The sequence below is a fragment of the Orcinus orca genome, chromosome 2 (assembly GCF_937001465.1).
Source record: "Orcinus orca chromosome 2, mOrcOrc1.1, whole genome shotgun sequence".
Classification (NCBI taxonomy): Eukaryota; Metazoa; Chordata; class Mammalia; order Artiodactyla; family Delphinidae; genus Orcinus; species Orcinus orca.
In genome coordinates this window covers 24,940,300-24,952,366 of record NC_064560.1, presented here as the reverse complement: position 1 = coordinate 24,952,366, position 12,067 = coordinate 24,940,300, and the positions used below count along the sequence as shown (strand labels likewise).

Here is a 12,067-nt window from a genome sequence, read left to right as displayed (position 1 = left end):
GTTTGCTGTGCGTTTGTCGTATATGGCCTTCATTATGTTGAGGTAGGTTCCCTCTATGCCCACTTTCTGGAGAGTTTTTATCATACATGCGTGTTGAATTTTGTCGAAAGCTTTTTCTGCATCTATTGAGATGATCATATGGTTTTTATTCTTCAATTTTTTAATAGGGTGTATCACATTGATGGATTTGCATATATTGAAGAATCCTTGCATCTCTGGGATAAATCCCACTTGATCATGGTGTATGATCCTTTTAATGTGTTGTTGGATTCTGTTTGCTAGTATTTTGTTGAGGATTTTTGCATCTATATTCATCAGTGATACTGGTCTGTAATTTTCTTTTGTTGTAGTATCTTTGTCTGGTTTTGGTATCAGGGTGATGGTGGCCTCATAGAATGAGTTTGGGAGTGTTCCTTCCTCTGCAATTTTTTGGAAGAGTTTGAGAAGGATGGGTGTTAGCTCTTCTCTAAATGATAAAATTCACCTGTGAAGCCATCTGGTCCTGGACTTTTGTTTGGTGGAAGAATTTTTTTTTTTTTTTTTTTTTTTTTTTTGCTGTACGCGGGCCTCTCACTGTTGTGGCCTCTCCTGTTGTGGAGCCCAGGCATCGGACGCACAGGCTCAGTGGCCATGGCTCACGGACCCAGCCACTCCACGGCATGTGGGATCTCCCCAGTCTGGGGCATGAACCCACGTCCCCTGCATTGGCAGGCGGACTCTCAACCACTGCGCCACCAGGGAAGCCCTGTTGGAAGATTTTTAATCACAGTTTCAATTTCATTACTTGTGATTGGTCTGTTCCTATTTTCTATTTCTTCCTGGTTCGGTCTTGGAAGTTTATACCTTTTCAAGAATTTGTCCATTTCTTTCAGGTTGTCCATTTTATTGGCATAGAGTTGCCTGAAGTAGTCTCTTCGGATGCTTTGTATTTCTACAGTGTCCGTTGTAAATTCTCCTTTTTCATTTCTAGTTTTATTGATTTGAGTCCTCTCCCTCTTTTTCTTGATGAGTCTGGCTAATGGTTTATCAATTTTGTTTATTGTCTCAAAGAACCAGCTTTTAGTTTTATTGATGTTTGCTATTGTTTTCTTTGTTTCTGTTTCATGTATTTCTGCTCTGCTTTATGATTTCTTTCCTTCTGCTAACTTCGGGTTTTGTTTGTTCTTCTTTCTCTAGTTCCTTTGGGTGTAACGTTAGATTGTTCGTTTGAGATTTTTCTTGTTTCTTGCGGTAGGCTTGTATAGCTATAAACTTCCCTCTTAGACCTGCTTTTGCTGCATCCCATAGGTTTTGGATCGTCGTGTTTTCATTGTCATTTGTCTCTAGGTATTTTTTTATTTCCACTTTGATATCTTCAGTGATCTCTTGGTTATTTAGTAACGTATTGTTTAGCCTCCTTGTGTTTGTGTTTTTTCCAGGTCTTTTCCCTGTAATTGATTTCTAATCTCATAGTGTTGTGGTCAGAAAAGATGGTTGATATGATTTCAATTTTCTTAAATTTACTGAGGCTTGATTTGTGACCCAAGATGTGACCTATCCTGGAAAATGTTCCATGTGCACTTGAGAAGAAAGTGTAATCTGCTGTTTTTGGATGGAATGTCCTATAAATATCAATTAAATCTATCTGTGATTGTGTCGTTTAAAGCTTGTGTTTCCTTATTTATTTTCTGTTTGGATGATCTCTCCATTGGTGTAAGTGGGGTGTTAAAGTCCCCCACTATTATTGTGTTACTGTCAATTTCCGCTTTTAGAGCTGTTAGCAGTTGCCTTATGTATTGAGGTGTTCCTATGTTGGGTGCATATATATTTATAATTGTTATATCTTCCTCTTGGATTGATCCCTTGATAATTATGTAGTGTCCTTCCTTGTGCCTTGTAACATTCTTTATTTTAAAGTCTAGTTTATCTGATATGAGTATTGCTACTCCAGCTTTCTTTTGATTTCCATTTGCATGGAATATCTTTTTCCATCCCCTCACTTTCAGTCTGTATGTGTCCCTAAGTCTGAAGTGGGTCTCTTGTAGACAGCATATATATGGGTCTTGTTTTTGTATCCATTCAGTGAGCCTGTGTCTTTTGGTTGGAGCGTTTAATCCATGCATGTTTAAGGTAATTATCGATATGTATGTTCCTATTATCATTTTCTTAATTACTACAGGTTTGTTTTTGTAGGTCCTTTTCTTCTCTTGTGTTTCCCACTTAGAGAAGTTCCTTTAGCACTTGTTGTAGAGCTGGTTTGGTGGTGCTGGATTCTCTTAGCTTTTGCTTGTCTGTAAAGCTTTTGATTTCTCCATTGAATCTGAATGAGATCCTTGCCTGGTAGAGTAATCTTGGTTGTAGGTTCTTCCCTTTCATCACTTTAAGTATATCATGCCACTCCCTTCTGGCTTGTAGAGTTCCTGCTGAGAAATCAGCTGTTAACCTTATGGGAGTTCCCTTGTATGTTATTTGTCATTTTTCCCTTGCTGCTTTCAATAATTTTTCTGTCTTTAATTTTTGCCAATTTGATTACTACATGTCTTGGTGTGTTTCTCCTTGGGTTTATCCTGTATGGGATTCTCTATACTTCCTGGACTTGGGTGGCTATTTCCTTTCCCATGTTAGGGAAATTTTCGACTATAATCTCTTCAAATATTTTCTCAGGTCCTTTCTCTCTTCTCCTTCTGGGACCGCTATAATGCAAATGCTGTTGCGTTTAATGTTGTCCCAGAGGTCTCTTAGGCTGTCTTCATTTCTTTTTATTCTTTTTTCTTTATTCTGTTCTGCAGCAGTGAATTCCACCATTGTATCTTCCAGGTCACATACCCGTTCTTCTGCTTCAGTTATTCTGCTATTGATTCCTTCTAGTGTGTCTTTCATTTCAGTTATTGTATTGTTCATCTCTGTTTGTTTGTTCTGTAATTCTTCTAGATCTTTATTAACCATTTCTTGCATCTTCTTGATCTTTGCCTCCATTCTTTTTCTGAGGTCCTGGATCATCTTCACTATCATTATTCTGAATTCTTTTTCTGGAAGATTGCCTATCTCCATTTCATTTAGTTGTTTTTCTGGGGTTTTATCTTGTTCCTTCATCTGGTACATAGCCCTCTGCCTTTTCATCTTGTCTTTCTTTCTGTGACTGTGGTTTTTGTTCCACATGCTGCAGGATTGTAGTTCTTCTTGCTTCTGCTGTCTGCCCTCTGGTGGACGAGGCTATCTAAGAGGCTTGTGGAAGTTTCCTGATTGGAGGGACTGGTGGTGGGTAGAGCTGGCTTTTGCTCTGGTGGGCAGAGGTTAGTAAAAACCTTTTCTTGGTGCATGTGTTTGGAGGGAGAGATCTCTCTCTCTCCCTCTTTTTATAAGGGCATTAATCCCATCATGCGGGCCCCACCCTCTTAACCTCATCTACACTTAATTACCACCAAAAGGCCTCACCTCCTATAACCATCACATTGGGGGTTAGAAGACTTCAACATATGATTTTCTGGGGGCGACACAAACATTCAGACCATACATATAGATTCATAGGAAGTTGAAAAGATAGTACAGAGATGCCCTGTGTACCTTTTACCTAGTTTCCCCTAATGCTTCCATTATATATGGTGATAGCACAATATCAAAACCAGTACACTGTGTGTGTCTTGTCCTGTGTCATTTTATCCCATGTGTAGGCCTGGGTAACCACCAGGACAAAAAGGATACAGAAGAGTCTTATCACCACAAAGGTCTCCCTTGGGGTCCCCGTCACAGTCATTCCCCCGCCTCCATGACCCCTGACCCCTGACCCCCGGCAACCACTGATCTGCTTTCCATCTCCACAGTGTTGTCCTTTCAAGAGTGTTAATACATACGTGGACTCATACAGTATGTGACCTTTTGAGATTGGCTTTTTTTTTTTTCCACTCTGCTTAATGCCCTTGTGATCCAAGTTGCTGTATGAGTCCATAGTTCCATCCTTTTAATGGCTGCATAATATTCCACACACACGACTGTGCAACTTTTCTCCTCCAACTGGAAGAAATCCTTTCCTCCTCCTCAGTCTTCCTCTCCTTTGGAAACCACCACTCCCAGCGTCTTTCCCTGAACTTATTTCCATTACCTTCACCTGGTCCCAGTTAAGCCTCCACCACATCCTTGCCAGGTGTTCTCCCTTTGCTGAGCTGGGAGGAGCCGGGTTTGGGAGGCACAGCTGTTCAGCATTACGGTAAAGGTCGGTTGCAATGGCGGCTGCAGGGCCTCCAGGCTCCCCAAGCTTTCTCCTCGTTTCCTTTTACCAGTGAGTTTTGATGGCCCAGGCCTTCTGAGTGCAGCCTCCATGCCATGGATTGAGCAGACGCCAGAGCTTTCACACCAGAAAGCAGCCGTATGCAAGCCAGGAGGACTCTCACCAGAAACCCACCCTGCTGGGCCTGGATCTTGGACTTCCAGCCTCCAGAACTGTGAGTAAACAAATTTCTGTTGTCCAAGCCGCCCAGTCTATGATATTTTGTTGTAGCAGCTAGAGCCAACTAACATACCTCAATTAAATCCTTCCAAGAGCCAGTTAAAAGAAACATAGCAACTGTAACAATGCCTGAAGTTGCCCTTATGGAAAGCAAAATTGTTTTAAGTTCCCATCCTGCTAACTTATTTTTACTCTTGTCCTCTCTTTTTTAAAACTGGTTAATTATTAAATTAGCTTTCATTTTATAGATGTTTTGTCCAGTCACTAAAAGTGAATTTAATTGGCTGTTTGTGGAGTTTTCTAAGTTTATTGCTTGTTCGGATCAATTGGAAAGTGAAAGCTGAGGGGTACTGGCTCAGATTTTTAAATACCATCAGCCTTGGGCTGGGGCTCCTCCTGGGGCTTTGTCAGCACTTCAGATTCAAGATCTTGATCCTTTAGGGAGAAGTCCACAGTTGCTGCAACATTTCAGATAACCCTAGACAAGCTGATAGCTGTATGAGAGAGGTAGAAGTGTATTATGCCCTTTAAATTGAATTTTGAGTTCTTCATGAGAAAAAAGGGCTGGGCTGGGTAATCTTATAAGTTTGGATTTAAAATTCATTGATAGCGTCTGATGTTGAAAGATCTTATCCTAGCCCCCTTTTCACTGTGAGAAGAGCAGGGCTAAAAATTATTTCCCTAAATGACTTTTTTTAGCCAGCTGATATGAGTTGCCACAAATCAAAACCCTGTTTTGTTCAAAACGCCTGCATTCTCGGTCCACTTTAGATTTTCTGGGCCTTGGTAACATTTGTAGGCCTTTTTGATCCACATAGTTGCTGGGACAGCTCAATAAATGTAGGTGCTTACTATGATATGTAATTAGCATGAGTTTTTTGGGGTTTTTTTTTTACAACTTGTTACAATCACACTGTAGATGGCATTTTGCATCTTCAAAAAAGGTAAACTGGGACTTAAAGTGTAAATCGTTAATGATGGCTTTCAGGTGCTTCCTCTGAAATCTTTAATGATGGCTTTCAGGTGCTTCCTCTGTGTTAGTTCGCCCCGGGAGCTCCTGGTTTATGGCTAGTGATTCTTGGAGTCTGGTTTACATCTGTAGCTCTGGGTGCCAGTTCTTAATCGATCCTGGGTTATCATGGGCGGTGTGTGACTCCGGCTTTGCTGGTAAATTCTGGAGATTCCTGCTAAGATGGTAACAGTCAAGGATTCAGGATGAAAAATACATCAGTGTTTCCCATGGACGCAGGTAGGGAACACGGCAGGAGAGCTGGTCTGCGTCCATCTGAAGGACTGCCTGTGAGATTGCCCACTCAGCAGGCAATGAGTCTCGGGGTGGAGTGCTGGTGGCTTAGAGTTTGGTACAGAAGCTGGGCTGTGGAATGGATTGAGCAGCCTCTACGTCAAAAGCTTCAGCTAAAAATGTTCCCAGTTATAGGTATTTCCAGAACACCTGCTAGAATCCCATACAAAGCCTTGGCTTTATTTTATTATTATTTTTTTGGCCATGCCGAGCAGCTTTCAGGATCTCAGTTCCCTGACCGGGGATTGAACCTGGGCCACGACAGTGAAAAGTGCTGAGTCATAACCACTGGACCACCAGGGAGGTCCCAAAGCCTTGGCTTTAAAACCCACCAGGTTCAAAGAGCAGGGAGCCCCTCAGCCATATAAGAGCAGTCCTTTCTCCTTATAATCCCTCCAGCCTCTCTGTGTGTTTGGTCTGAAACAGAAACCCAAGAGCTGGAGAGGAAGAGAACATACATGCGGTAGACACACTATGACCGTACTCCCTTCTCCAAGGCGAGTGGCTGCCAGCCATGAACTTGGCCAGAGGAAAGGGAGTGGGAGTCTTTTGAGTTAAGACTGATATGACGACTTATATCTTGGACTGAACAGCTTCAATTTCTCAGCTGAGACAGTGTTTCATGACTTAGGAGTGACAAGAAGTTTGTCTTTTCCCCAAGAGTGAGCAGAAAGTTACGCATCCTATCCAAGTCTTCATCCAGGGGCAGAGGAAGATTTTTAATGATAAGTTTCAGGTGTGCAGTACTATAATCACTACAGCGTAATCACCACTGAAGTCTGGTTACCATCCATCACCACAGAGTTGACCCCCTTCACCCATTCTTTGCCCAATCTTCCCCAACCCCTAGTCGTCTGGGAACCACTAATCTGTTCTCTGGATCTATGAGCTTGTTTTTATTTTACTGGGTTTGTTCCCTGTTTTTTTTTTTTTTTTTTTAGATTCCACATGAGTGAAATCACATGGTATTTGTCTCTGTCTGACTTATTTCATGAACTTTAACACCCTCTAGGCCATCCATGGTGTTGTAAATGGCAAGATTTCATTTTTATGGCTGAGTAATATTCCATTGTGTATATATACCACATTTTCGTCTATCCATCCATTGATAAACACTTAGGTGGTTTCCATATCTTGGCTATTGTAAATAATGCTGCAATGAACATAGGGGTCCATAGATCTTTTCCAACTAGTGTTTTCATGTTCTTCGAATAAATACCCAGAAGTGGAATACCATATGAGTGTGTGGCAGTTCTATTCTTAACTTTCTGAGCAATCTCCATACTGTTTTCCATAGTGGCTCTACTGATTTACATTCCCACCAACAGTGCAGGAGGGTTCCCTCTTCTCCACCTTCTCGTCAGCACTTATTATCTCTTCTTGATAAGAGCCCTTCTCACAGGTGTGAGGTGATAGCTCATTGTGGGTTTGATTTGCATTTCCCTGATGAGTGACGTTGAGCACATTTTCATGTGCCTATTAGCCATCTGTATGTCTCTGAGAATTGTTTATTCAGATCCTCTTTTGTCCCTTTTAAAATTGGGTTGTTTTTATTGTTGAGTTGTATGAGTTCTTTATATATTTTGGATATTAATCCCTTATCAGATATATGATTTGCAAGTATCTTGTCCCATACAGAGTTTTCATTCTGATGATTTCACTTGCTGTGCAGAAGCTTTTTAGTTTGATGCAGTCCCATATGTTTATCTTTGCTTTTGTTTCCCTTGCTTGTGGAGTCAGATCCCCGAAGACACTGCTAAGACGGATGCTGATGAAGTTACGGTCTATGTTTTCTTCTAGGAATTTTACAGTTTCAGGTGGACTGAATAGGTTGAATAGGGACTATGGGAAACAAATTTTAAGCCCGAAGTTGTTTGTTCAACAGACCAATTACATCTCAAAGCAAGGCCATTCAAGAGTCATGGAACTGGTTTCTGGGCATTTCTTTTGTAAATTATGCATGTGAGGGTCTATCTTATGCTCGTTTTGATTTCTAATGTTCATCCTATTGGGGCCTCAGTTAAAACAGATGGTGAGCATCCTCTTTAAACCTTGTTTGACACAATTACTGTTTACAATGTATAAATCAGAATTTAGAAATGAATGGGAACACTGATCAGAAAACCTAATACTAATCATATGAAGGTCTCCTTGACTTCACGTCTTACCTGCACTAAAAGGTCCTTAGCCTCCTTCTCGAGCCATCGTGGGTAAAAGGGGCTGTCCATGCGGATGGAGTGGAAGAGTTCCTCTTCATCTTGCCCATGGAAAGGTGACTGACCTATTAGCATCTCATAGAGAAGGACGCCAAAGGACCACCAGTCCACAGAATGGTTGTACTTCTGACCCAGCAGGATCTGTGGGACCAAAAGGCAGAGACATAATTAATCAAAACGAGGTTGACTTGAAAACCCTGCATGGACTTTTCAGGGCCACTCAGGACATAACTGATGAAGAACAGTGCATGGTTTTAGCAAAGATTACACTGAAAACTGTAGCTTTTGTGAAGTTAATGATTGGATAGAAATAAGTGGGCAGTACCAAAGCTACGCAACATTTTTGAATTTCAACATCTTTCTTCCCCCCTCTGGCCTTAAGCAAAACAACTAAATTGTACCATCAGCTCTTCATTTTCCTATCTGTGATGGGAGCCCATGGGTGGTAGCTTCAGACCTAAGAGAGCTGATGTGTATCTAAGCCCTTCAGTGCCTCTGAGGTGAATATCTAAATCAAACCCATGTGTTTTATGGACTTCTGTGGTCTTGAGTCTTTGCATAAAGTTCTGTAGCTAATCAGGCAGCCAAAGGGGCCGTATGACCAAGTCCACCCCTTAAACCTAACTAGTCACGGTTACGAAGAGTCGAATTTTGTGACTATGCCAAGAGAGACTAGGATAACAAGCTGATAGATGTTTGTGAAAATAAAGATCAAGTTGCAAACAGAATTTTGCAGTCTGCTGCGGACTTCCAGTATAAAAATGCTATCTACCGGCCTTAACTCAATATTTGAACACTGAGGTTAATTCTAAAGTAAAAAAAAATAAACTTAGCCTTAAGGAATAGTGTAAAAGTAGACCCCGGGGAGAATGATAAAATAAAGATGCACACACTGCGCGATCTTAGTTCAGGTACGTTTGCCTTAAGTGGGGCCCGGTTCACACGCAATTCCCAGGATGTGCCACAAGAGGGAGCCCAAGGCAACCAGAAGCTGCTCTGAGCATCGCATCTTGGTAAGCAATTTCGTTCGGTGGATTAATGGAAAGAAATTTGGAAGGATAGGAGACAGCTGAGGTGGAAATTAAGTCTTCCAAGGCTAGGGGATGTTAGTAAAGAATTTCAGTCTTAAGTTAGGAGAAAGAAGCAAAATGCCGATTCACACTCAGTTATACACTGTATGAACAGAATGTCTGCAAATGCCTGCTGAGGTGTACTGGGTGTTTCCCATACTTTGTGTTTATTTGTAAGCACCTCTGGGGTAGGTGCCGTTATCCCTATTTAACAAAGGACGGTGACTGAGGTTATGTGTCTTCTTTAAGGTTGCCTGGTTAGTGGGTTGAAAGCTATGTTCTGGACCGTGGTCTCTTGGGATTTTACTACATAATGTTCCTTTTCTATTATAATGTTTCCAGGATTTAAACTTCGATCTAATTCATGCTCAAATGAGTCTGTATTTTAAAAGAAATTGGTGTAGAAACAATGGCTGGAGTGGCTCTTTTTCTGTCTCAGCCCCTGGTGCCTTCTTATGGCCATGCTGTCTTTTGTCCTGTTCTCTCCCCATCTTTACTCAAATAATTCAGATGATAATGACGCTACCACTTCACGTCAGAGTCCCTCTTTCTCTCTTAGAGTAAGAGAAAGCTACAGTTCCATCCACCTCTTGGAGCCAGTGATCTGAGGTCTGTACATGGCTCACGACATGATGTGCACAGCGGGGAAAGCGTCCTTAGAAACCAAGTGACCACCAATGCCTCTATGGCTCTGGTTTCCGAGTGACTCCTGCTTTCTCCAGGGAGCTGCTTCTAGCTACTGAAATTCCACCTGGACTTACTAAGTGGCTAGTAGATGTTGGAAAGTAGGGTGTCTCCCTATTTAACTATTTTCTATTCTTTGTCAAAATGAGCATGGACCTCCAATTATACGTTAGACCCTCGGTCCTATAACCGTGACATAGGGAACCACAGAGCTCTGGGGAAGGTCTCGGGAGACGTGGGCTGGTGAGGCTATTCCCTGGTTTGAGGGAGCACAGTCTGCTTTTTCATGCATCGTTCCTGAGGCTGCCCTGAATGCACTTGTTTTTTGTGTTTCGGGCCCTCCGCCCATATCATTGAGGTCCCCGGGGAGAGGGCAATGGGTCAGTGAGTGAGATAAAGGAAAAGCTTCACAACGGAGATGATGTGAGTGGAGCTTTGGAAAATGGGTGGGATTTTGATGGAAAAGGGAGAGGCTAGAGACAAAAGGCCCCATCTCCAGCACATGTTCAGAGATGGGCATTTGGGGTGCATGTCTTGGTGTGGTCATTCACGGAACAGGTGATGGGTGCTCTGAGCTGTGGAGGAGGAGACTAGACACTAAGGTGGATAAATCATGGTCCTTAGCTGTGAGAAATTCAGTTTACTGGCAAATGGGATTACACATGGGCTGTGGTAGCACAGAGGAGGAAACAACTGATTATTCCAAGAAGCCAGAGGCACCTTCAGGGAGAAGATGACTTTGGAGGTGGGAGTAAATCAGACCAAGGATTCCGAGGGCACGGCTGAGGGATATGAGAGAGAAGGAAACGGATGTCTCAGGACATATTAAGGACCTTCTCTTGGGGTTTTGGCTTGTACCCAGCTGACAATGGGGACTTCCTGAATATTTTTAAAGGCGTGGCGTGACAGGTCTTCCCGTTAGAGAGGTAGATCTGGTGACGTGGTGGAACAGCGGCCCTCAGAACAGGGCATGCACCCCAGGGAGCACCCAGACGGCGTAACGCCGAGATACGGGAAGAAAATATTAGAACTTGTATTTATTCGAGTTTAAAAAATTCCAGTAGTGGCACTGATGCCCTCATTTAGAAATTTGCCCTCATTTAGAAATTTGACCAGTGACTAGGTTTTCCAAGGGAGGAACGGGAAGCCTCATCTCGGGAGCAGTTGGTGGTGAATTGGCATTCGTCTTCGGCACATCGTAAGGTGCGTCACTATTACGATTATTTCTTATCCTAAGGTGTGTCATTTGCGTTGCATGCCCAGTTAAGGGGATCGGTGGGTTCTGTTTGAACTAAACTCATTTTCGCAAAATGGAATGTCCTTAAAAAGTGATCTGCAAAAGAGACTTGGATTGAAGACCATGCTAACGATGCAGAGTAGAAAACGGCAAGTGCAGAGATCTTCCGTCCTCCTAGTACCAGCTCTTTGTCACGTTATAACGAAGCTAAAAACAGTGACCGTTTCGTTAGTTGTGACAGGAAGCTGGCTAAATCAGAAAACACTGTCGTGCATTCTGGACTTATATCCACTCTCTCCAGCCACGAACCTTGCCTTACGTACACACTGTAGCATCTGTCTTACAGTGTGCCTTTGTAAGGGCTCTTTCTCGGCTATGAGCCAATAAAACCAGAAATTGAAAGAAACCAAGCAGACTTTTGAGTGGCAGAATCATAGAGGGTTAAACCAAGATTTTACAAAGTTATTTAGCCTCATTATTTTAATAAAGCATAACATGTACTATTAATAGAATACAACTTAGTTATTTAAAACTTTATTTCATCTTGAGTTCAGCCTGTTCCTTTTTCTGCATGTTTGATAACAGACTACATTAGTTGGTGATAATGTATAATAAATATACATGTGCCGGGGATGCTTTTTTAACTGATGAGGGAGCAAGATCAGAAAGTTTGAAAATATGTAAAGATGATGCATTGGCAGTTGGGTGGTCATAGAGAGGAAAGTCTGGGTCAAAAGGCATCACCAGGATCCAGACCAGAGGTGCTGAGGGCCTGGACCAGGGCAGCAACTGGAAGATGGGGCGGGATTGGAGAAGCTTGATTTAATCCCCAAAGGGAGGATCAAAAAAGAAGGGAGAGTCTTAGCACAATCACAAGATTGGGGAGGCATGAAAACAGATGTGTGAACCCCTGAGGTCTATATTTAGAAGGTCTTGGTGTTTGGATTTGGGAGGGGTAAGAAGGAAGGAGAAGACTTGGAGGATTCCAGTTTTCTGGCTCTAGGGGACTGGACGGATGGATGTGTATGTCACTCATCCAGAAAGGGATAAAGGAGAAGGGTGTGTGCATGTGTGTGTGGGGGCAGTTTCAACAGAGAGTGGGTTTGGGATCTGTTACGATCGAATGGCCTGTGA

The 12,067-nt window shown here is 42.4% G+C and overlaps 1 protein-coding gene across 7 annotated transcripts in view; it reads right to left on the bottom strand.

Annotated features, from left to right (window-relative positions):
* The window catches only part of PRKCQ (protein kinase C theta), a 158,255-nt gene that overhangs the window by 10,322 nt on the left and 135,866 nt on the right, over positions 1-12,067 (bottom strand). For all 7 annotated transcript variants that reach the window (XM_049704793.1, XM_049704779.1, XM_049704775.1 and 4 more), the window contains one exon: positions 7,895-8,083. In XM_049704793.1, coding sequence (XP_049560750.1) covers positions 7,895-8,083 — 189 coding nt within the window. The remainder of the gene's footprint in view (positions 1-7,894; positions 8,084-12,067) is intronic.